Genomic DNA, 23711 nt, shown 5'->3' on the forward strand with positions numbered 1-23711 from the left:
CTGCTAGCTTTCTCTCCTGGCTACCTGTTTCATGAAGCTCCCCGGAAGGTGTTTTCCTTCTTTATCTCCAAAGGTCGCTGGCTTATGGGCTCCCTGCCTCTCATGGCTATGTTGTTCTTCTGGGCTCTCTCTGAATCTCCTTAGGCCTAATTTTAAGTAGGCTTAGCCTATCCCCTGTGGGGTTAAGTTTCATATGAACAAATCCCAAGATTGGGGGCTCAGCCTATTGCTTTGGTTGTCCCCACTGCTTGGGAAAATATCAAGAATTCTCCACTTCGGGAAGCTGAATGTTACCCCTTTCTCACCATTCCCCCAAGGGGACTTTGCAAATACTTTTTAATTCACTGTTCAAATCCCTCTGGGATTTATTGGGGCATCACTCTGGACAAACCTACAAAATCTCATGCCCTACTCAAGATTCCATGTACTTATAGTCTTTTACCCATTTTTTAAAAAATATTTTTATTGATAAAACAACATATAAACAATCTTAACGTACAAACATTCCATACATGGTATACAATCACTGGCTCATGATGTCATCACATAGTTGTGTATTCATCACCATGATCATTTTTTGAACATTTGCATCACTCCAGAAAAATAAAGAAAAAAGGAAAAAGAAAAAACTCATATATACCATACCCCTTGCCCCTCCCTCTTATTGACCATTAGTATTTCCATCTACCCAATTTATTTTAACCTTTGTTCCCCCTATTATTTATTTTTTAATCCATATTTTTTACTCATCTGTCCATACCCTAGATAAAATGTGCATCAGACACAATGTTTTCACCATCACACAGCCTTGACCCATTTTAAAACTGTTATTTATCCTTTTGTTATTCAGTTGTAGGAGCTCTTTATGCTGGTTTGAAAATATTATGAACCCCAGAAAAGCCATGTTTTAATCCTAATTCAGTCTTGTGGGATCAGCCATTTCTTTTAATCCTAATTCAAAATACTGTAAATTGGAAACTTTGATTATCTCCATGGAGATGTGACATACCCAATTGTGGGTGTGATCTTTTGATTAGATGAAGGTGTGGCTCTACCCATTCCAGGTGGGTCTTGATTCCTTTAAAAGAGGAAACATTTTGGAGACAGAAAAACTTCATAGAAGCTGACATAGGTATGGACCGATGGAGAACACAGACACGGATGTCTGGAGATGCTTGGAGCCCAGCAGACATTGCCATGAGATGTTAAGCAAGTCAGAACCTGGAGAGAGCCAAGTGAAGCCAAGAGATGAAATCTAGCCCTGGAGAAGTAAAGTGAGGAACCCCCACACGAATAGAGGCTGAAAGCAACAGAGCCCAGGAGCAAGGGACCAGCAGACGCCAGCCACGTGACTACTCAGTGACAGAGGTGTTCCTGACCCATCGACCTTTCTTGAGTGAAGGTACCCTCTTGTTGGTGCCTTAATTTGGACACTTACACTTCCTTAGAACTGTATTAAATTCCCTCTTTTAAAAGCCATTCCAGTTCTGGTATATTGCATTCTAGCAGCTTACAAACTAACACAGGATGCTAAACCCTTATCAGAAAAATGGTTTCCAAATGTTTTCTCCCATTCTATAGGTTGTGTTTTCATTTTTTGGACATTATCCTGTTTCTTTCTATGTCTCATAATTTTTTGCTGAAAGCTAGCTATTTTCGATAATTATGATGGCAACTCTGGATTATGATTAGCTACCCGTAGGCTTGTTGATGTTGCTGTTCTCATTAGTTTGTTTATTGGTTTGCTTGGACCAATTTTGCAAAGTCTGTTTTCCCCACAGTGGGCAGCTTCTGATGTCATGCTCAGTGCCCACCACGCCTAGTTTAATTTTTTTTGTTTGTTTGGTTTTTGTTTGCTTGGGTAGGCACCAGGAATTGAACCTAGGTCTCCAGCATGGCAGGCGAGAATTCTGCCATACCCCCAGCTTAATTTTTTATTCCCCAGTTTAATTTTAAACATGGCTTCTTAGAAGTCATACCTCAGTCAGCATAGCTCAATGTTCAGCCACTGTTGAGTCGGTGGTTGTACTTAAGCTTCTCAAGCCAGTGAGGCTCCAATCCTTTTCAGATCAAGCTGGGTGTTGCTTGCGGAATGCTTTCATGTCTGCCCCACATTTGACCACTGTGGTGGTCTGAATAACACCCCCTAAAGATATCCGGTTCCCCTCTCTGAAGCTCATAAATGTTGCCTTCCCTGCCAAAGAGGAGTTTGTAGATGTGGTTAATTTCAGAATCTTGAGATGGGGAGGGTCTCCTGAATCATGGAGGTGGGCCCTAGATATAATTACAAGTGTCTGCTAAGAAGGAGCCATAGGAAATTCATCTACAGAAGAGGAGAAGGCAGTGCAACCATGAGGCAGAGATTGGAGTGATACAAGCCAAAGAAGCCAGCAGTCACCAGGGGCAGGAAAAGGCAAGGAACAGATTCTTCCCTGGAGCCTCCAGAACGAAGCAGCTCTGCTGACACCTTGATTTTAGTCCTATAATACTGAGTTCCAATTTCTGGCCACCAGAACTGTAAGAGAATGAGTCTGCGTTAAGTCACTACGTTCATGGTAATGTGTCACGGCAGCTACAGGAAACGAGTATATCCGGGACCGTGGCTTTCACAGCCCGCTCTGGTTGCCCCATGTGCACAGCCCTGTGCCATCACAGCACTTTCTGTACCCCTAGGAATGGACGTGACTTTAGCAGTGGCTCTTCTCCTGATTCTCTTTTTAGACTTCTGGCTGGCCTGCTGTTTCCTTTGTTACCCTTATTTCCTGGAGTGATTGGCTTTTCCATCATTTCTCACCACCGACATCTCCGTTGTTTTCAATACTGCCTTATGACAGGATTTTCTCCACTCTGTCCCCAATAAATGCAGGCCCCTCAGCAGAGCTGTGGAGCTGCCAGTCCCCCTATCTTCCCTCTTACCCTGGGCAGAACCTTTGTGCCATAGCACTGGAGCTGGGGGTAGGAAGCCCCAGTCTTCTCGGATGCACCTGCCTGGATGAGAGGCTCTGCACACAGAGGAGGACTGGGAGACTCAGTGGTATGCCCCTCTGTTCTAGTTTGCTAGCTGCTGGAATGTAATATACCAGAAATGGAATGGCTTTTAAAAAGGGGAATTTAACGAGTTGCTCGTTTACAGTTCTAAGGCCAAGAAAATGTCCCAATTAAAACAAGTCTATAGAAATGTCCAATCAAAGGCATCCAGGGAAAGATACCTTGGTTCAAGAAGGCCGATGAAGTTCAGGGTTTCTCTCTCAAGTGAGAAGGCACATGGCGAACACAGTCAGGGCTTCTCTCTCTCATCTGGAAGGGCACATGGAGAATACGGTGTCATCTGCTAGCTTTCTCTCCTGGCTTCCGGTTTCATGAAGCTCCCCGGGAGGCATTTTCCTTCTTCATCTCCAAAGGTCACTGGCTGGTGGACTCTCTGCTTCGTGGTGCTGCTCTTTCTGAATCTCTTTCTCCAAAATGTTTCCTGTTTTATAGGACTCCAGTAAACCAATCAAGACCCACCCAAATGGGTGGAGACATGTCATCACCTAATCCCATTTAACAACCACTCTTGACTAAATCACATCATCCCAGGAGATGATCTGATTACAGTTTCAAATATACAGTATTGAATAGGGATTATTCTGTCTTTATGAAATGGGATTTATATTAAAACATGGCTTTTCTTAGGGGGGCATACTTCCTTTCAAACCAGCACACCCTCCCAGGATGAAAACCGAGTCCTGTGACTGGAAACCAGGGGAGTTAAGGGGCTCCTGTCTGCTGGCTGTTCTCTTCCAGAGTAGTGCTTCTAAAACCCAGAGCCGCAGGGCAGGGGCGCAGGGAGGGGAGCAGGCAGGCTCAAATGCTCAGTTCCTGCTAGGGTTTAGTACATTTTCTTGTGTAAATGCTTTTCAACTTGCTGGTATTGGTCAATATCCAGAGGCTTTACATGCTTTGTACATTATACTTTTTCGACAATTCAATGGGGAGCTTTCTCACTGGGGAGAGAGCCCACCGACCTCCTCACACAGCCATTCCACAAGTCCCACCCTTGCCTGGCCTCTAAAAGTCAAGTCCTGGAACTGGGACGCAGTCACTTCTGCCACATTCTACAGGTTCAAGGAAGGCAAAAGCCAGTTCAGAGTGAAAGAACTGGGAAAGAGGATCCTCCTCCGGAGGAGCAGGTTTTCTAAAGCTGGGGACATCTCCCATCACTGCCCAGTCTCCTCTGATGAGGTAGAAGTGGCTGCTTCTGCAGGTGGTGGGGGCTCAGGGGTTTTGGTGGGGCAAGCTCTACACTTAGCTCAGTCTCAAGTCCTGACGTTGACATGGGATATCAGCACATCTCATTTTCTTTGCAACCATGCTCCTTTATTATCAGGTCCCAGGACCCCTCTAGAGCTGATATGGAGGCTACATTAGCTTTCTGTGGCTGCAACTAACAAAATATCACAAACTAAGTTAACTTCTTAGCTCCTAGCATGGTGGGTCAGCAGTCTGGGCATGGCACGGCTGAGTAAGGTCTCGCCGCAGGGTCTCAGAAGGCAGAAGCCAAGGAACTGACTGGTTGCACTCCTGCCCAGCAGCTCTGGGCAACAATCCACTTCTGAGCTCATGCAGGTTGTTGGCTGAATTCAGTCCCTGGCGTTGTAGGACTCTGTTCTGCTCCCTTGCTGGCTGTCGGTTCCCAAGGGCCAAAAGCACACCACATTCTCTCACGCTTTGAATCAACTCTGCCAGCAAGAGCTGGGTGGGCTGATCCCTAAGGCGGCCTCGTCATGGGAATAAGCTCCCACGCACAAAGGAAACCTGGGGCCTACTTGGAGCTGGGCCGGCCCCAGCCTACCCTCAGATTCCCAGAACCAATCAACCTCTGGGAGTTGGATCTCTAGTATTGCCACAAGTACTTCACTCCCCAACCATTATAGGGAGTATGAAAGTTGTCATTTCCATAGAGATTAAGTCTGGTTGCCACCCAGTCTCCTAGAGAATTGTGTTCAGCTAGTGCCTCCCTCCTCCCCATCACCATAGGTGATAGCTCCCCACCAGGATCCCAGTATCCCACACAACCAGCCCAGGGGAATGTGAGGTACTTGGCAGGGGGATGGAAACACCCCAGAGAACCTACCAGTTAACAAGTAGAAACTCGAGCAATCAAACCAGCAAAAAGGAAATGATGCAATGAAATGACTGATAATGCTAATGAGAGAGGATAGAAAATCACAGTACCATGCCAAATCGTCCACCAAAATAACGACTCGGTAGAAGAACAAAATCCTCTGTATACCCCAAAATGCAAGCCCACTTGTCACTTCGCCACTAGCCCACCCTATCCAGGGTGGAGCCTGGCATCCTCAGCCTCAGGGGATGTCCTGGCTGCCTTCACCTGCCCCTTCCCCAAGGCTGCCCTGTGTGCCCATGTTGTTACCCCAGCGCCCAGTTCTTCATGCTCCTGGGCTCTTGCTGGCCCACCTGGTCCCCTGTGGGTCCTTGCGCCCTCATCTCTGGTGCTGGTTTGAAAGGATGTATGTCCCCTAGAAAAGCCATATTTTAATCAAAATCCCATTTCATAAAGGCAGATTAATCCCTATTCAATACTGTTACTGTATGTGATTACATCATCTCCCTGGAAATGTAACCCAGTCAAGATTGGTTGTTAAACTGGATTAGGGGAAACGCATCTCCACCCATTTGGGTGGGTCTTGATTGGTTTACTGGAGTCCTATAAAAGAGGAAATATTTTGGAGAATGAGAGAGATTCAGAGAGAGCAAAGAAAAACAACATAGCCACGAGAAGCAGAGAGCCCACAAGCCAGCGACCTTTGGATACGAAGAAAGAAAACTCTTCCTGGTGAGCTTCACGAAACAGGAAGCCAGGAGAGAAAGCTAGCAGATGATGCCTTGCTCGCCATGTGCTCTTCCAGCCAAAACAGAAACTGTGTACACCATGTGACTTCTCACTTGAGGGAGAAACCCTGAACTTCATCAGCCTTCTTAAACCAAGATATCTTTCCCTAGATGCCTTAGATTGGACATTTCTATAGACTTGCTTTAATTGGGACTGTAAACTAGCAACTTATTAAATTCCCCTTTTTAAAAGTCATTCCGTTTCTGGTATATTGCATTCCAGTAGCAAGCAAGCTAGAACACCTTCCACTCTCCACCCCTGCTGTGGCTGGACCAGACATGCAACACCCCCCCTGTAGGGGCCCTCAAACACCCACCTCCTGTTGTCTTTGGGAGATGCTTCTCCTGGGGGCTCCCAGGATCGGGGGCAGGGATGGGCCCCATCAGTGGTCCATCCCATAGGGGGCAAAGGTCAGAGGTCAGGTGGCCCCTGCCCATGGTTGGGTCTGGAAGCCCTGGAATGTGGCCGAGGCCCAAGAACAGGGGCAGCCTCTGACCTCACAATGGCGGGGTCTGCTGTCCAAGGTGAGCCGCTGGCGGCCCCCCAGCTGCTGCCCCCTGCCCGGCATGTCCCTCCTCAGCAGCTATGAGGGCCTGCGGCAGGAGATCCGGCGGCTGGCGCAGGAGAACGAGGAGCTGCGGCGGCTTGTGCAGCTCATCCAGGAGAACCAGGAGCTAAAGCTGGTGCTCAGAAATCGGGGCAGTGGCCTGGGCTTCTACAACTCTGCATTCCTGGCCGAGGTGGCCGCCAGCCCCTGGCCAGCCCGGCGCAGGACCATCAAGTTTAAGGATGCCAAGAGAGGTGAGCCAGGCCAGGGGCTCACGGGGCCTACCCAGAGCCCACCAGCTGCCCTCTCATCAGTGGGGGCTTCATGCAGTCAACTTGTGCCAAGAGGGCGAGCAAGTGGGCAAAAGCCCCCGCCCTGGGGAGCTAGGACATGGCAGGTGCCAGTATGAGCCAGGAGGGAGTATGGGGCACAGGAAAGGGCAAGAAGCTCTTTTAGGAAGGGCCAAAAGAGAAGGTGGTGTTTTTGAGAACATGGTGTGCAAGCAGGGCTGCGAACAGAGCTGGAATGAAGCGAGGGAGCCACGAAGCTGGACTGCAGCTTTGCAGCCTCCAGAATGGTCTATGCAAAGGGCCCTGAGGTGGCAGTGAGCTGGGCGTGCAGAGCCCAGAACCATGTCACTGCATGGGGTGCATGAAGGAGGGCAAGAGGGGGGATCAGGTATGCCTTATAGGGCAGAGGGAGCCTCTAGGTGCTCTCTTCGTTCCCTGGACTGTCAGGGGGAGGGGAAGGATGGGGTGTGAGAGAAGTCAAACTGAATGGATTTTAAAGATTGAAGTATCAGGATTTCTGGGAGGTTGGACTTGGGGAATGAGAGAAAGGGGCTGGAGTGAGGGGTTGTGTGTGAGCCCTAGAAGGGTGGAACTGCCCTTGTGACCTCCAGGCCCGCTGGAGGGGCGGAGCCAAATGGAGCCAGTGGGCATATTGGGGCTCAACTTAATTCTGGCCTGCAGAAGTTGGCACCAGGGCTGGACTGTGTGGCTTTACCAAGGAGACAGTGTCACTAGAGGGAACCACCCAGGGCATGCTGACATGTAAGGCAGAGAGGATATCGCCAGGAAGGGGTCAGAACACAGGTGGGTGGCCAGAGAGGACTAGCTCAGCTGACCTCCCAGGGCCCCCATGGCTACTGCTCCACTGGGATCCCTTCTTATGGCAGACCTGCTTACCTCCCAGAAGCTGACAGATGGACAGACAGAGTTCCCTACTGGGTCCCAACTTCCCAGGCCCCTCAGGTCCTGAGTACCAGTGCTCCCCCCACCCCCAGCTGCCATGAGACTCACCTGCGTAGGCTCCTCCTGGGGTGATCCCTTAGCCCAGCCTCTGCCCCTGCCCCACCACTCTCCAGCCAGGGGGATGGAATGCCAGCTGAGGTTTCCTTGAATGTGTCAGCAAATCCAGTGAAGGCTGGCTCCAGGACAGGAAGGGTCCACGGGGGAGGAGACTTGTTTTCCTGGGGCTTAGATAAGAAACACAGCAGCTATGGCCCTCTTGCCTGCCTGTGGACACAGTGATGGCTGCCCTAGGGAGGAGCTGGGGCGGGGGGGCTGTCCCCTAGGGGACAAGTCCCTGCCAAGATCTGCTGGGAGGGCATCCAGGCCCTGGGAAGGGAGAGGGCAGGGTCCAGAGGGCGGCCGAGCCTGCAGAGGAGCCAGCGGACAGGCAGTGGTGCCTGGTGAAAGGAGCCGAAGACTCAGGTCTAGGAGCCTGGGGCCTGCGCAGCGCTGGGTGGGACCTACTCAACGCTTTAGGTGGAGACGGGAGGCCCCCAGGAGGCAGCATCCTGCCCGGAGTGCCTCCACCCTCAGGGCAGCGCCTGGACCACCCTTCCCCAGGGCTCCCCTCACCGCCCCTCTCCGAGGGTTCTGGGGGGGGGGGAGGAGGGCGAATTGCGTCCCCCGCACAGCAGAGCAAAAACGCCAGGCCCCCCCCCTCAGCCCCAGCCGGCCCTGACCTCCAGGAAACGCGCCTCCTGCTGGGTGGTCCCGGGTAAGCGGAGGCGTGGGGCCCCTTGTGATCCCGCCCCTTCGAGCCCTGATCACCAAATGGTGTGTGTGCGTGTGTGAGGGAGGGAGGGAGGGAGGGAGGGTGCGGGCCGCGACAGCAGACGGTGGTGTGTGCCCCGTGTCCCTGGCGGCGGGGCAGGGTCCGCGACCGCAGCGACACCCGCAAGCAAGCGGCTGGAGAGAGACCCCGCGGCCGCCCCCGGCCGGCTCGCCCCGCCCCGCGGCCTCGCGCTGGCGCCGACAGGAGAAGGACGCGCGCTGCCCGGACAGGCCGCACTGACGCAACCGCACACCACGCGCCCGGGACCCGCCCCGCCTCCGCCGTGTCCCCGCGCGCCCCGGGCGCCCGCCCTGCGCCTGCGCCCTCCGCCCGCCGCGCTCCGACGGGTCGGCTGACACCCCCACACCCCCTCCCCCCTCCCCTCGCTTTGCTCCGGCCGGGCGCGCTCGGCCACGGCTTGAAGGTCGCCTGCGGAGTAATTGGCATTCCTGCCCCCGCCGCCGTCCCCTCCCCTCCCGCTCCCGGGAGAAGGCTGGAGGCTCCGGCCCGAGGGGCTCCCGCATCCGAGCCCTCGCAGGGCAGTCCTTGCTGACCGCGCGTCCCGTCCAGTTCTCCCAGGGCTCCCCGCGGAAGAGCGGCTCCTGGACGGCGGCCCTTCCGTCATGGGCAGCCCCGAGGGGCGCTTTCACTTCGCCATTGACCGCGGAGGCACCTTCACGGACGTCTTTGCCCAGTGTCCCGGCGGGCACGTGCGGGTCCTGAAGCTGCTGTCCGAGGACCCTGCCAACTATGCAGATGCCCCCACCGAGGGCATCCGCCGCATCCTGGAGCAGGTGGGCCGGGGTTGGGGGTGCGCGCAGGCCGGGCGGGGGCCCCGGGGCAGGGCCCTGACGCTGACTGTGCGCTCCCCAGGATGGGGGCGTGCTGTTGCCCCGGGATCGGCCTCTCGACACCAGCCGCATTGCCAGCATCCGCATGGGCACCACCGTGGCTACCAACGCGCTGCTGGAGCGGCGCGGGGAGCGCGTCGCTCTGCTGGTGACTCGAGGTTTCCGGGACCTGCTGCACATGGGCACTCAGGCCCGCCAGGACTTGTTCGACTTGGTGAGCTGCCCCCATGACCCCCAGGCAGCCCCACCCTTCCGCAGGGGTGCCATGGAACGACCCTGGATCCCAGTATCCCAGAGTGGGCACACAAAGGGGCCTGAGCCTGGGCCCTGGGGGTTCAGGTTGGGGTGGGAGCCCCTGCTGGGAAGGAGCTGTTGGGGGGGGGAGAAAGTGCCTCCTGGGGGTCCTACTGGAGCCCTGCTCACTCTGCCTGTTTCCTGGGTCCTCTGGTCTGCCCTGCCCACCCACCAGCCTCTGAGCCTCTGCCTGCCCCCAGGCAGTACCCATGCCCGAAGTGCTGTACGAAGAAGTGCTGGAGGTGGACGAGCGTGTGGTGCTGTATCGTGGGGAGCCGGGCACCGGGACGCCCCTCAAAGGTGTGGGTGCCTCTGGGTGTTGGGGGTGAGGGCGTGCCCAGACAGCCGTCTCTGGGCTGTGGCCAGCAGCGATGGGCTTCCCACAGGCTGCACGGGGGCCCTGCTGGAGGTGCAGCAGCCGGTGGACCTGGACAGCCTACGCGGGAAGCTGGAGGGGCTCCTGGCACGTGGGATCCGCAGCCTGGCGGTGGTGCTCATGCACTCGTACGCCTGGGCCCAGCATGAGCAGCAGGTGGGCACGCTGGCCCGTGAGCTGGGTTTCACCCATGTGGCGCTGTCCTCTGAGGCCATGCCCATGGTGCGCATTGTGCCACGCGGGCACACGGCCTGTGCCGACGCCTACCTCACACCCACCATCCAGCGGTACGTGCAGGGCTTCCGCCATGGCTTCCAGGGCCAGCTCAAGGTAAGGCTGCTCCCCTGCCCAGCCCCTTGCTGCCCATCCTTCACTGCCCACCTGCCTGCTTACCCCTCCCCCTGCACCTGCTCACTCGCCCGGGTCACCGCTCACCCGTCTCCCGCCTTCAGGACGTGCAGGTGCTGTTCATGCGCTCTGACGGCGGCCTGGCACCCATGGATGCCTTCAGTGGCTCCCGGGCTGTGCTCTCGGGTCCTGCAGGGGGTGTGGTTGGCTACTCGGCCACCACCCACCGGGCTGAGGGCTGCCAGCCTGTTATCGGCTTTGACATGGGAGGTACGAGGGCCACGGGGTGGGCGCCGGGCATGGCTGGGCGTCCAGGCTGCAGGATGACTCCCTGCACCCACCCACCTCGCCCCCCAGGTACGTCCACTGATGTGAGCCGCTACGCTGGAGAATTCGAGCATGTCTTCGAGGCCAGTACAGCCGGCATCACCCTCCAGGCCCCCCAGCTGGACATCAACACGGTGGCAGCTGGTGGGGGCTCCCGCCTCTTCTTCAGGTCAGCCCCCTACCTGGGATGGGCACCCAGGCTTCCATCCTGCCCAGTGCCAACTCTGGCCCCTTCCCTCAGGTCAGGCCTCTTCGTGGTTGGGCCTGAATCAGCAGGAGCCCACCCGGGGCCCGCCTGCTACCGCAAAGGTAAGGGTCCCCGCACCTCCAGGCCCTGGGCTGCCTACCCCGCACCCCGTCTCCAGCCCCCAGCCCTCATTGTGCCCATCTCCCAGGGGGTCCTGTAACGGTGACGGATGCTAATCTGGTCCTGGGCCGCCTGCTGCCTGCCTCCTTCCCCTGCATTTTTGGGCCGGGAGAGAACCAGCCACTGTCCCCAGAGGCCTCCCGCAAGGCCCTGGAGGCTGTGGCCACCGAGGTGAACAGCTTCCTGACCAATGGGCCCTGCCCATCCTCCCCGCTGAGCCTGGAGGAGGTGGCCATGGGCTTCGTGCGTGTAGCCAATGAGGCTATGTGCCGGCCTATCCGTGCACTCACCCAGGTACACCTGCCTCCCTGTGCTCCCACCCCATGCTCCTCCTCCCTGCCCCTACCCCTAGGCCCACGCTTCCACCACCCTCTCCCCTCCGTGCCCCCAAACCATCCCCCGGCCCCACCTTGCCCAGGCCGCCCGCTGGCTGGCTCTGCAGCCTCCCTTGCCAGCTTGACCTGGTGAGGGGATGCAGGGCCAGACAGGGTGGGGTGATTGAAGCCACTGTCCCCGCCGGCTCCCCAGGCGCGAGGCCACGACCCCTCAGCCCACGTGCTGGCCTGCTTCGGGGGAGCTGGTGGGCAGCATGCCTGCGCCATCGCCCGGGCCCTGGGCATGGACACCGTGCACATTCACAGGTGCCTTGGGGTGGGGTGGGCCCTGAGCTTGCAGCCCTGGGGTTGGGACCTGCCCTCCCTCCTCACGCAGCTGTCCTCACAGGCACAGTGGGCTGCTCTCTGCACTGGGGCTGGCCCTGGCAGACGTGGTGCACGAGGCCCAGGAGCCCTGCTCCCTGCCCTACGCACCTGAGACCTTCACGCAGCTGGACCAGAGGCTGAGCCGCCTGGAGGAACAGTGTGTGGATGCCCTGTGTGCCCAGGGTTTCCCCAGGTGGGAAAGCAGAGATGTCACGGGGCCCTTCATACCGGACCGGGGAGTCCCAGCTCGGTGGCCCAGGAGGCCCTGCTGAACTCCCATTGCCCGCAGGTCCCAGGTCAGCACTGAGGGCTTCCTGCACCTGCGCTACCAGGGCACTGACTGTGCCCTGATGGTGTCTGCCCACCAGCACCCGGCCTCCACCTGCTCGCCCCGGGCCGGGGACTTCGGGGCTGCCTTCGTGGAGAGGTGTGTGGCGCCGTGCCCGGGGGTCCTATGGAGGTGCCTGCCGGCCATGGTGCTGCCCCCTGACTGCTCTCCCGGGGCCGGTGGGCCTCCAGGTACATGAGGGAATTCGGCTTCATCATTCCTGAGCGACCGGTGATAGTGGACGACGTGCGGGTGCGGGGGACTGGTCGCAGCGGCCTTTGCCTTGAGGACACCCCCAAACCCCAGACTGGGCCTCCCCGGGTTGACAAGGTGCGTGCCACTGCCTGTGCGGCCTACTCCAAGCCAGGGGACGTGGGGACCCCCCTGGGGAGATCCAGGAAGGGTGCTGGACTGAGGGGCTCACTCACCCTATACTCCTCACAGATGACCCAGTGCTACTTTGAAGGGGGCTACCAGGAGACCCCTGTGTACTTGTTGGGAGAGCTGGGCCATGGGCACAAGCTTCAGGGGCCCTGCCTCATCATCGACAGCAACAGGTGAGTGAGGGCCCGTGTGGGAGGGGCCATGGCAGGGGAGGGGAGCTGTGGGCCCATGGTGCAGGGCTGAGGGGTCCTCTGGGTAGGGTGTCTGCTGGCTGGAGCCACGTAGTGGAAGGGCTTGGTCTTGCCTGGCCCTTGCATCCCCTCTGTGTGTCCCCCCCAGCACCATCCTGGTGGAACCTGGTTGCCAGGCAGAGGTGACAGACACTGGGGACATCCGCATCTCTGTGGGGGCCGAGACCACCGGCACTGTGAGTGCCCAGCTAGACCCCATCCAGCTGTCCATCTTCTCTCATCGCTTCATGAGCATTGCTGGTGAGTGGCTGTGGCCGTCCTCCCGCAGCCCTGGCTCCTAGGACCCAGCCTGCCCTTCCTTGAAGGGTGGGCACCAGGGGTGGTCTGTGGACAGGGCAGGGGTAGGCGCCGAGGCCATGGCAGATAGTACTGCCCACTGGGCTGGGTGGCAGGCTGGCTGGGGGCCAGGGGCGGCAATGGGGTGAGCAGTGTGGCCCTGGGATAGCCGGAGCAGGTCCTGGGCAGGAGGGTGCCAGTGTCATGTGCACAGCAGCTGCATGGCGTGGGGCTGCCTCTCCTTTCTGCTCCAGGAAACTGAGGCTGGGGGTAGCCAGCCACCAGTTTTGGGCTGGACCCAGAGCAGAGTGGAGGGGTGCTGGGCAGGGCCAGAGCATCTGAAAGGGACACCAGGGCCACCGTTGAGACCCCAGGTCAGGTCCTGGGGGCCCGAGTCAGGTGGGCAGGCTCCAGGGATCCTGAGTCCCCAGCGCACATGCCCCCGTGGGGCCCTACTTCCCACAGGCATTGCTGTGCTCAGTGAGGCACGGCCAACACCCTGGCCTTCACCAGGCGCCTGGTCCCTCTGTGTCCCCAGAGCAGATGGGGCGCATCCTGCAGCGCACAGCCATCTCCACCAACATCAAGGAGCGGCTGGACTTCTCCTGCGCCCTCTTCGGGCCTGACGGCGGGCTGGTCTCCAACGCGCCCCACATCCCTGTGCATCTGGGTGCCATGCAGGAGACTGTGCAGTTCCAGGTCTTGCTGAACCTGCCTGGTCCCCCAGCCCCTGTGACCTCCTTCCCCTCCTCCACTCCCTGGTCCCCCAGCCCCGCCCCTCTACCTCACCTGCCCCTCCCCCCACCCTGCCCCCAGCCCACCCGCTGGTGTTCCCCCATACCCTGCCCTTCCCCGTGTTGTACCCCCAGCTCTGCCTTGCCTATCTCCTGGTTGCAGATCCAGCACCTGGGGGCTGAACTCCACCCCGGTGATGTGCTCCTGAGCAACCACCCCAGAGCAGGGGGCAGCCATCTGCCCGACCTGACTGTCATCACGCCGGTGAGGGCTGCTGTCCCACTACCCGTGGTGGTGGTGGTGGGGGGTGGCGCTGGCTGGGCTGCTGACTGCCGCCCTGCCCCTCTTTAGGTGTTCTGGCCTGGCCAGACGCGGCCTGTGTTCTACGTGGCCAGCCGGGGGCATCACGCTGATATTGGGGGCATCACCCCGGGCTCCATGCCCCCCCATTCTACCATGTTGCAGCAGGAGGGTGCTGTCTTCCTCTCCTTCAAGCTCGTCCAGGGGGGCGTCTTCCAGGAGGAGGGTGAGCAGGAGGGGGCTGTGGCTAGGGGCTGGAGGGTCAGTGGGTGGGCACCCTGGCCGCTGCCCTCAGTGGGCCAGGCTGGTCAGGTGCTGGGACACAGTCCATGGTGCTAGAGTGCTCTAGGGGGCAGGGGAGGGGGTGATGACCTCACAGGGCTGGGCAGCAACCATGAGAATTTGAGGCAAGCTCTGTCCGAGTCCAGGCAGGCGCTGTGGGAGGTGGTTTGGGATGCAGTGAGTTGGTTGAGACTCCCAAGGGTTGGGGTGCCATAGAGAGAGGAGATTATTTCATGGGGTGGCAGCCGCTCCTGGTGTCTGCCTTGGGTCTAGGCACTGGAGAGAAACAGTGGGGGTGGGGGGGCAAGGCCCCCCTTCCCCCAGCTCTGGAGGGCTTTGCTGGCTGTTGCAAGGACCTGGGCCCGAGCCCCTGGGCCTGGGTGGTGGGGAAGGCTCTGAGCTGGGAGTACATTGGGCAGCCTGCGTACCATGAGAGGCTGGGAGGACCCAAGAAAGCCTTGGGATGGGGGTGGAGGGGTGGGGTGCACTGCAGCCCTCCTGGGTAGGGGATATGCTGAGCCTTCAGCCTGGCAGCAAGGTGAGGGGTTCTTGGCTGGTACTGGATGGGATTTGGGGTGGAAGTGGCTAGAGGGTGGAGACCCTGGCTGGGCACAAAGCTGTAGGATGGTGGGATTCCTAGGAGACAGGGAGCAGGAAATACAGGGCCACAGAGGGCTGGGAGCCCCAGGAGCGGTTGCCCCAGAGTGAGGGGAGGTGACATGGGTGGGTGTGGTAGCAGAGCCACCAGCTGCTCTGGGTGCTGTGAACACAAAGCAGGTTGAGTCAGGCCTGGTCTTTCCTGGTCAGTGCAGGGCATGGGTGGTGGTGGAGGAGAAGGAAGCAGTTTTTCTCCTGGGAGAGGGGGCAGGAGGGGATGAGCCAGGTGGTAGGGAGGCAGGGCAGGGCCCTTGAAGCCTCTGGCTTTGGGCAGCAGGAAGGATGGCAAGAGGAATGTGCTGAGGGACTTGCCCCCCTTCCCCTCTCAGTGTAGCTTCTCCCTCTGGTGTAGCTCCTGGCCAAGGCCTTGGGTGCCCCTAGGTGCTGGGTGCAGGAGGGAGAAGGTTCAGCAGAAGGGTGGAGAATGGGGTGCTTGGGCACAGGGGGGCCGAGATCCCTCGAAGAGCCAAGTTGGGGGAGCACCCAATCCTAAGGTGGAGGGGTACAGCAGGCACAGAAGAGGTCCCAGATTACCATGGTGATGGGGAGGGAGGGCCCAGGTTGGAGGACGCCTCAGATGGTGGTTCCCTGGCCATCCAGCGGTGACCGAGGCCCTCCAGGCACCAGGCAAGATCCCGGGCTGCAGTGGGACCCGGAACCTGCACGACAACCTGTCAGACCTCCGTGCCCAGGTGGCCGCCAACCAGAAGGGCATCCAGCTGGTGGGGGAGCTCATCGGGCAGTACAGCCTGGAGGTGGTGCAGGCCTACATGGGCCACATCCAGGTGGGCCCCAGGGGCACTGATGGGGGCAGGATGGTGGGCAGGCAGGGGGTGGGCAGTGCTAACACTGGTCCTTCCAGGCGAATGCCGAGCTGGCCGTGCGGGACATGCTCCGGGCTTTCGGGTCGGCCCGGCAGGCCCGGGGCCTGCCCCTGGAGGTGTCTGCCGAGGACCACATGGACGACGGTTCCCCCATCCGGCTCCGTGTGCAGATCAACCTGAGTCAGGTGGGGCTCATGGGCGGGCGACCCCCCTCTTCCCCGGCGCGGCCGCGCTGCTGACGCTGGGCACCTCCCTCCCACCCCCGCAGGGCAGTGCGGTGTTTGACTTCAGCGGCTCAGGCCCGGAGGTGTTGGGCAACCTGAATGCCCCGCGCGCCATCACGCTTTCTGCCCTCATCTACTGCTTGCGCTGCCTCGTGGGCCGCGACATCCCGCTCAACCAGGTGGGCGGGGCCCCCGGAGGGGAGGGGCCCGACCCCCACGCGAATCCAGGGACGCCACCGGGGCCCACCCCCACCCGCCACCCTGAAAGCCGTTCCCCGCCCCCCTCCAGGGCTGCCTGGCGCCCGTGCAGGTTGTGATTCCGCGGGGCTCCCTCCTGGACCCGTCCCCGGAGGCGGCCGTGGTTGGGGGCAACGTGCTGACCTCCCAGCGTGTGGTGGACGTCATCCTGGGGGCCTTCGGGGCCTGCGCCGCCTCCCAGGTGCGGCCGGGGTGGGCGCCAACGCCGGGGCGGCGGGCTGTGTGGGGGTCGGGGTGGGGGCCCTCGGGGGGGCGGGGCAAGCCGGGATGCCCCCACCCACCCACGCACGCGCGCGCGGGCGGCGCTCGCCTCTCCAGGGCTGCATGAACAACGTGACGCTGGGCAACGAGCACATGGGCTACTACGAGACAGTGGCGGGCGGCGCGGGCGCGGGTCCCGGCTGGCACGGACGCAGCGGGGTGCACAGCCACATGACCAACACGCGCATCACTGATCCCGAGATCCTGGAGAGTAGGTGAGCGGTGCTGCCCGCAGGGGTCGGGGGGAGGCGAGGGTGGCGGCAGCCGGGCCGGGGACGCGCTGAGTCCCGGCTCCGCGCAGGTACCCGGTCATTCTGCGCCGCTTCGAGCTGAGAAGCGGCTCCGGGGGCCGCGGCCGCTTCCGGGGCGGCGACGGCGTCATCCGTGAGCTGCTGTTCCGCGAGGAGGCGCTGCTGTCCGTGCTGACCGAGCGCCGCGCCTTTCGGCCCTACGGCCTCCATGGTGAGGGCGCCGTCGCCGCCGCCGGGAGAGACCCCCTCCCCGGAACCCCCCACTCCCGGCCCCCAGCCCCCATCCTCGGACCTCGCTCCTCTGTTCTTTCCCTGCAGGGGGTGAGCCCGGCGCCCGCGGCCTCAATCTGCTGATCCGCAAGGACGGCCGGACGGTGAATCTGGGCGGGAAGACGTCGGTGACCGTGTACCCCGGAGTAAGAGTTTCGGCCTTCCATGCTCCCCTTCGACGGTCCCCTTTCCAAAGTGGGGGTGGGGGGTGGGGTGAACAGAATCGCAAAACTGACCAGAAACCGAATTTAATTTGGCTTCCGACAAAAAAAAAAAAAAAAAAAAAAAGCCGTGCACGGGGCCTGGGAGGTCCAGGCTGGCAGGGAGATAGGGTGCCATGGGAGGCACACCCTGCATTGAGCCCGCCCTTCTGTCTCCCAGGACGTGTTCTGCCTCCACACGCCCGGCGGGGGGGGCTATGGGGATCCCGAAGACCCAGCCCCACCGCCGGGATCGCCCCCGCAGGCCCCGGCCTTCCCGGAGCGCGGCAGCGTCTATGAGTATCGCCGGGCGCAAGAGGCCGTGTAAAGGCCCCCAGAATAAAGGGCCCTGAAGTCGCTCCCTTCCCAGGCGCGGCGACCCCTGCCAAGCTTCTGCGTTGCGTCTCTCTTCCCATCGGCCGCCCTGCCTGTCCCCTGCGTGTCCGGGTCACGAGGGCGTTGACACTCGCAGCCGCAGCCCCACCGCCAGGTGGTCCGAGAGTCCCGCCAGGGCGGTGCTGAAGGTCACCTGCTCCACCTCCTAGGGGTGGGGGGTCGGGTTGAGGGGCTGCCCCGCTTCTCTGCCCGCCCGCCATCCCAGCCCAGACACTCACCGGGCTCAGCGGGCCCCCCGGTGCTCCTCGGTATGTGATGTAATCCAGGCGCCGGCCCCGCCAGGGCTCCGAGGGGCGGCTTCCACGAGGTGGGCCTGCCAGGTACCTGAGGCGCCCTTCCTTCTGCTCCAGGGCCCTGCGAAGAGGTGGGGTCACCAAGGCCAGGGCATTCCTCCAGGTCTTGGATAGGCTCAGTGCTCCCCTCACCTCCGCAGCATCTCCGGGGAGCAGGCCACTGAGTGGTTGAGCGCGGAGGTGCTCAGCAGCGTCCCTGGGGGAGGGGCAGGGGCATGAGGGGCGGGGTCAGCGTGAGCTATGGCCGTCGGGTCCTTCTCAGGCCGCAGCCCTCCCGGGTGCTGTACCCAGGGCCCAGGGTTGTTCTAGGCGCGTGCCCAGCCGACAGGGGTCCCGGAAGCTGTTGAAGAGCTGGTGCTCCTGCTCGCGGGCATCGTCTGCGGAGAGAGGGGGGCTCGGTGTGCGCTCGGTGGCCGGGCCCGGCCGCTCCCGCCCCGCCGGGGCCGCCGCTCACTCAGCGAGCAGTTGTCGAAGTTGAAGTCGCCCAGCAGCATGCTGAAGGCCACAGCCTCGGCCTCCTGGCGGCTCTCGGCCTCGAAGTGCTCGACCCAGTCCAGCAGCAGCCTGAGCTGCTCGCAGCGCACGGGCCCGTCCTCTGCGGGGAGGGCGCCCTCAGTCCCGGGTGCGGATTCGTCCTGAGCCTTCTCCCTCCCCTCAGCCCCCACCGCCGGGGTCGGGGGGCGGCCTGCCCAGGAGCCCTTGGATCCCACCCCCAGCTCACCGCTTGGAGCATGCAAGTGTGTGCAGTGCAGGAAGCCCACGACACGGCGCCCGTCCAGGAAGCCCAGCTGCGCCTGCAACACCACGGTCGGCCCAGCTCCCCTCACCCTGGGCCCCCTCGCCCCGCCCTCTCCCGGGCCAGGGCGGCCCACCGTACCTGTGCGGACAGCAGCCCCTTGGAGGCCAGCGCGTCCTCGCGGCGGGCGTTGGGGAAGGCGCGGAAAGCTGCGCGCAGCAGCGGGTACCGCGAGGCCAGCAGCAGCCCGCTGCCCAGCAGCTTGAGGTACGGCCCCGGCTGCAGGCCGAGCGCGCCCACATCGTACAGCACCGGGCCCAGATTGGGCGCCAGGAGACGCACCAGGCGGCGCGCCGCGCGCAGGTCGAACACCTCCTGAAGGCACACGAAGTCCAGGCCCGCGGGCACTGCGGTCACCAGCATCCCGCGCGGCGCCCCGGTTGGCTGCAGGCTGCAGCCTGTGGCCCCGTAGCGCGCTGACCGTAGGCCAGCGAGCAGCGCGGCGCCCACGGCCTCCGCCCGCTGTTGGCTATGCGGAAGGTTGCTGAAGCGCGCCAGCCCGTGGGGCAGCAGGCACACGTTGGCGCTGAGGAAGCCGAAGCAGCGCGCGGGTTCAGCGGGCGGGCGCCAGGGAGCGGGCGGAGTCCAGCACTGCGGAGGGGGCTGGTAACAGAAAGGGCGGCGCCAGGTCTGCAGTGGGAGCCAGAGCAGGAGGCCGGGCAGCGCCAGGGGCAGGCAGGCGAGCAGCAGCAGTAGCGCGGCCACAGCGCCCGCCGCCGAGCTCAGCCATTGCAGGCCACTGGGGCGCGCCGCTGGCGCCCAGTAGCCCAGCAGCTGGTCCAAGGCCCAGTAGGCCGGGAAGAGCAGCACGCGCGCCAGGGCGTGGAGGGCGTGCAGCACCGGGTGCGGGAAAGGCGAGGGCCGCAGGGTGCTTGGAGCCGGGGGCCTGGAGTCCGACGGGGACTGCATGGCACAGGAGGCTTTTTGGCCACAGGACGTCCCGGCAGGAAGCGTGTGAATGGACCCTCAGAGCGCCTGCAGGGGAGCCACACTGGCCAAGGCCACGTGGCAGCGGCCGTAGAGGCTCCGTGTCCCGCGAGCCTGCGGCCTTGGGCGCAAGCGAGAGGGGCGCGCCCGGGACGCTGCCCTCTACTCACCCGCGCGAAACTCGGCGGCGCTTAGGAAGAACGAAAGGGAAAATGAAAGAGACTCTGGCCTCGCAGCCCCGCCCCCAGCCGTCCTCGCCCCGCCCGCACCTCCCCAGAAGGCCGCCGGGGAGCCCCGGAACCCCTTCAAGCGCGAGTGGGAACTGGGCACAGCCAGCAGCAACATGTGGAGACCGACCCATTAGGTGCGCGTTTTCCCGCTGGCGGGCTAAGTGCCGTGGGCGCTGCATCCCGTCGCCCTTCCCCCACCCCCGGCAGGTCAGCGTGGAATCCGCCGGGAGCTCCCGCTGCCTAGATGGAGGAGCCCACCCCGCGCCCACTACATACCATCTCCCCGGGTCCGCGAGGTCCGCGCCTGAGTCCAAAGACGCGACAACAGGCGACATGAACGGCCTGACCTGCCTTCTTCCGCCTAGCGTCTTGCAGAGCCCCCCAAAGGCAGGCAGGCGGTGTTGGCGTCACTGCGACCCTACCGCAAGAAGTTTCCAAACCGGGGTGAGGAACCGTTGATTCCGCTTGCCGGGCGGCTCCCAGGGGGCCACGCGAGCCAGATAGAAGGCAGCTGCCCGGTCCGCGGAGCCCTCTCGCACCCACTCCGTTGGTTTCCAAGACCTGGCTGCCACGCGCTTCCAGGCGCAGTTCTATACCTTGGGTCTGGGGCACTGCTCGCCTACTCCTACAGCCCCACGTTCCCTTCTGTGAACCAGCCTCTACGTCCCCCCACCGCACCCCCTCCCCAGTCCGGGAACAGGAGTTTTTTTATATTGCCCTGGAGTTTGGGTCAGGTCTGCCCTTTAGCCTGGCTGGGGGACCTTGGGGGTGGGGGGTGGGGAGGTCTGTGGGCTCCTCCGGGCTTGGCTCCAAGTTGTCCTCTGGGTCCAGCATCCTTCCCTGCCCAGGAGCTAAGCAAGAGGCTCACTCATCTGGCTGGATCCCCTAAAGCTGTAGTACTCCTGGGAGGGAGTGCTAAGAAGCAGTGAGCTTCTGGGGTTCTGGGCAACTGGAATGTAGGGTCTGCCCCCCAGTGCTCACCTTGCACACATTTTCCATTTGCTGCAGGAACCCACTTGTGCCCTACACCCCTTGCAGGTTGTTGATATGCATTCCCCTCTTTGAACCTCAGACTTGGTGGTGGCCCCATTCCACTCTGCCCTTCTTTGGCTGCACCGCTCCAGGACCCTCACTGTGGTCTGCACTTCCGCCCCTGTCCGCCCTCTGCCCGTGCAGCCCCGGCTTCCTCCCCCTTACCTTACTGAGGCAACTCTCCTTTTCCACCTTGTGGATTGGAGACCAGCCTGCAGGGTTGCCTGAGCTGCCCCTCCCTCCTCTCCCAGAGACACACCATCCTGGTCGATGCCACTTTGGGTTCCGGCCCCTCCCACAATCCTTCCCCCTCCTGAATCTAGAGGTTTCCTCCTGCGTCCCACCCTATAGCACTGCTCCCCTCCTCCTTCCGTTTTTCTCCTCCCCTGCCCTGCTCTCCCCATCCTGCCTGTACCCCTGCAGGGGTCACTCTACCCTCATAGCTTGGAATCCCCCACCCCCAGGTTTCCAGGCACCTGGTGGAGCAGTCTCCTGCCGGTAACCCTCTTTTGTCCCTGCCTAGTATGGAGGAAGGAACTGTACACCCACACCCTTGTCCCCTCCCACCTCTGCCTTCTGCTCCCCACCCATTTCAGATCAGTGCACCTCTCCAGTCACCCTGGCTGGCCCCTAGCCACTCCCCGTCCTTCCCACTCCCCTGCATCCCAGTCCCAGTCTCAGGGGCTTGGGAGGGGTCCTCCGCCCTCAGACCCGTCCCTCGGCCCCAGTGGGGGCCAGACCCCGAGGGTAGGCAGGACCGGAGGGGGTGGGGCAGCGTGGGGAAGGCAGCACCGCCCAGGGGTGCGGGAGCGAGCTCGGGCCCAGCGGCCAGCATCTGTGCAGAGCTTTAATGACCGAGCGGAGCGTGGAGGGGCCTTGTCACCAGATGAACATGGGCTTGCAGTCGTCGTGCGCCAGCTGGCTGAGGCAGGAGAGCAGCAGCAGCGCGTCGGTGAGCATGCTGGGGTGCACGGTCTCCACCAGCACGCGCTGCAGGAATTCCACCGTGTAAGACCCGCCCTCTGAGGCCGCCAGCTCGGGACGCTCGCGCAGGATGCCGTAGGCATTCACCAGCTGTTCGGTCAGCGCCGGGTGCACGCGCCCGTTGTATCCCAGGCTCTGCAGGCGGTTCATGATGCTTACGTAACGCTGCGTCAGCGTCTGGCATAGCTCCTCGTCCAGCTTGTGGTCGCTGGGGTTCAGGGAGGCCTGCGCGAGAGCTGCTGTCAGAGGCCCTGCCCGCCCCAACTCTGGCACAAGGGTTTGCAGGTGAGACCCAGGGGCTCATGAAGGGGGTAGGGGAGTGCTGTGGGTATGGCTAGTGGAGGCTGGGGATCAGGGGCTATGCTCCCAGCCAGGGGCCCTGGAGGTCCCAGGAAGTGCCAAACCAGCCCGGAGGGGCTGCTGCTGGATTTGGGGGTTGGGGGAGGGGGTTGTTGAGTCTGAGCAGAGGGCAGGGAGAAGTTGCCAAGGCATGGCAGGCAGGCTTCCTACAGGAAAGAGAGGCTCCCTCGCTTGGCAAATCCTATGCTGTGGCTGTCTTGAGATTCTTAATTTTTGAGCAAAGAGGCCCCACATATTGTTTGCCTGGGGTCCTGCAAATTATGGGGCCTGTCCCAGGTGCTGCTGTCCGCACCTGCCCCCCTGCACCCAGCCTCAGCTCCTAGACCTTTCTCTCCATACCTCCACAGTCAAATTCCAGTCCGACGGGGCCACTCCCTGTCTGAACCCCTCCATTGTCCCCACTGCTCAGCCAGCCTCCAAGATCTTCCTGAGCTGGTCCTGCACTACCACCACCCAGCTCCACCTCCACTGTCCCCTCTGTGCACCCTTGTTCTCCACCTGCTGGGAATGCTCTTTCCCACTTATTGCTCTGAAGTTCCTCAGGCATCACCTCTTCCAGGAAGACTCCCAGGGTTGCCCCCTCCCTGGCTGGTGCTCTCTGAGCAGCGGGGATGGAGTACGGGCATGTGGGCCAATCCCTGGGGATTGTCATCGAGGGCCGTGGGCAGCAGTGGACGCTCCTCCCTGGTGCTTCTGGAACCCAGGCAACTGCCTGGGGACACACCCGTGGGCAGCAGTGGACGCTCCTCCCTGGTGCTTCTGGAACCCAGTCAGCTGCCTGGGGACACACCAGTCCCCCCAACTAAGGCTCCTCACTGCCTGAGCCTTCCCCTTCTCCCCCACCCTGTTCTCAACTTCCCCATGTCAGACACGTTACAGGAGCTCAGCAAACATTTGTGGGTGGGTGAACCCAAGGCCATTGATGTCTGCGTGGTACCCAGAAAAGTGGGTGCAAATCTTTAAGCCCCAGCCCCTGCTGAAGAGTTGGGGCTCATTGCCTGTTCATGCCACCAGTGTAGCTGAGCTTCCACTCTATGCCAGGCCTGGTGCCCGCAGCTCGAGACCCAGCAGTCCACTGCAGACAGACACATACCCACATCACAAGGGAGCCTGAGCGAGGAGAGCAGTAGACACGTTTAGACCAAGAGATAAGGCTGGGGCTGCCGCCAGCAGGAGTCCCAAGGACGGAGGGTGGGTGAGGAGGAGCAAGAGCAGGACGAGCACCCTTCAGAGGGGGCTGTCATCATGAGGCCCCCCAGGAGCAAGGAATCTAGGTGGGGTTAGAGCAGGGTATTGTGGGAAGACTTGCTAAGGATGAGGCTGCCTCGTCCTACTCCTGGGCAGGGAAGCTGACCGGAAAGGGCAGGAGGCTCTGTTCATTTGCTGCACAGGTCTTCTCTCAGCCCCTCCTTGCTTTGGGT

The 23711-nt window shown here is 61.3% G+C and overlaps 3 protein-coding genes and 1 long non-coding RNA gene across 11 annotated transcripts in view; 1 reads left to right on the forward strand and 3 right to left on the reverse strand.

Annotated features, from left to right (window-relative positions):
• Nucleotides 1–303: 303 nt before the first annotated feature.
• LOC143688518 (uncharacterized) lies at nucleotides 304–8522 on the reverse strand. The gene is made up of 3 exons (XR_013178107.1): nucleotides 6213–8522; nucleotides 3210–5522; nucleotides 304–2515 (listed from the first exon to the last, which is right to left on the reverse strand). It is a non-coding gene; the product is annotated as an uncharacterized LOC143688518 (long non-coding RNA).
• OPLAH (5-oxoprolinase, ATP-hydrolysing) lies at nucleotides 6378–17661 on the forward strand. Of its 5 annotated transcripts, none has more exons than XM_077166540.1 (27): nucleotides 6378–6697; nucleotides 7415–7537; nucleotides 9078–9301; nucleotides 9381–9572; nucleotides 9853–9952; nucleotides 10039–10358; nucleotides 10481–10646; nucleotides 10734–10872; nucleotides 10945–11012; nucleotides 11099–11364; nucleotides 11599–11711; nucleotides 11794–11964; nucleotides 12061–12198; nucleotides 12291–12429; nucleotides 12544–12656; nucleotides 12823–12974; nucleotides 13549–13709; nucleotides 13908–14009; nucleotides 14097–14271; nucleotides 15585–15769; nucleotides 15847–15993; nucleotides 16077–16211; nucleotides 16322–16471; nucleotides 16609–16766; nucleotides 16853–17013; nucleotides 17121–17218; nucleotides 17454–17661. In XM_077166540.1, exons 1-27 carry the CDS (start codon nucleotides 6463–6465, stop codon nucleotides 17598–17600), a joined length of 4278 nt encoding a protein of 1425 aa, XP_077022655.1. In that variant the 5' UTR covers nucleotides 6378–6462; the 3' UTR covers nucleotides 17601–17661. The 5 variants fall into 5 exon arrangements, with proteins under 5 accessions (XP_077022655.1, XP_077022656.1, XP_077022658.1 ...); XM_077166542.1 differs by lacking the exon at nucleotides 7415–7537 and adding an exon at nucleotides 8399–8450 and having other exon boundaries at nucleotides 6572–6697; XM_077166541.1 differs by lacking the exon at nucleotides 7415–7537.
• Nucleotides 17596–21650, reverse strand: LOC143688516 (sphingomyelin phosphodiesterase 5-like). Of its 2 annotated transcripts, XM_077166547.1 has the most exons (9): nucleotides 21112–21648; nucleotides 20191–20332; nucleotides 18839–19874; nucleotides 18683–18755; nucleotides 18416–18556; nucleotides 18249–18338; nucleotides 18094–18157; nucleotides 17887–18022; nucleotides 17596–17813 (listed from the first exon to the last, which is right to left on the reverse strand). In XM_077166547.1, exons 3-9 carry the CDS (start codon nucleotides 19664–19666, stop codon nucleotides 17721–17723), a joined length of 1425 nt encoding a protein of 474 aa, XP_077022662.1. In that variant the 5' UTR covers nucleotides 19667–19874; nucleotides 20191–20332; nucleotides 21112–21648; the 3' UTR covers nucleotides 17596–17720. The 2 variants fall into 2 exon arrangements, with proteins under 2 accessions (XP_077022662.1, XP_077022661.1); XM_077166546.1 differs by having other exon boundaries at nucleotides 18416–18755; nucleotides 21112–21650.
• A 97-nt stretch (nucleotides 21651–21747) lies between these two features.
• The window catches only part of SPATC1 (spermatogenesis and centriole associated 1), a 55903-nt gene continuing 53939 nt past the window's right edge, over nucleotides 21748–23711 (reverse strand). For 2 of the 3 annotated variants that reach the window (XM_077166551.1, XM_077166550.1), the window contains one exon: nucleotides 21748–22155. In XM_077166551.1, the coding sequence (XP_077022666.1) occupies nucleotides 21826–22155 (330 nt within the window). In that variant the 3' untranslated portion in view covers nucleotides 21748–21825. The remainder of the gene's footprint in view (nucleotides 22156–23711) is intronic. The other variant, XM_077166549.1, reaches the window with a different exon arrangement.

The sequence above is a fragment of the Tamandua tetradactyla genome, chromosome 6 (genome assembly GCF_023851605.1).
Source record: "Tamandua tetradactyla isolate mTamTet1 chromosome 6, mTamTet1.pri, whole genome shotgun sequence".
In the NCBI taxonomy this organism is placed as follows: Eukaryota; Metazoa; Chordata; class Mammalia; order Pilosa; family Myrmecophagidae; genus Tamandua; species Tamandua tetradactyla.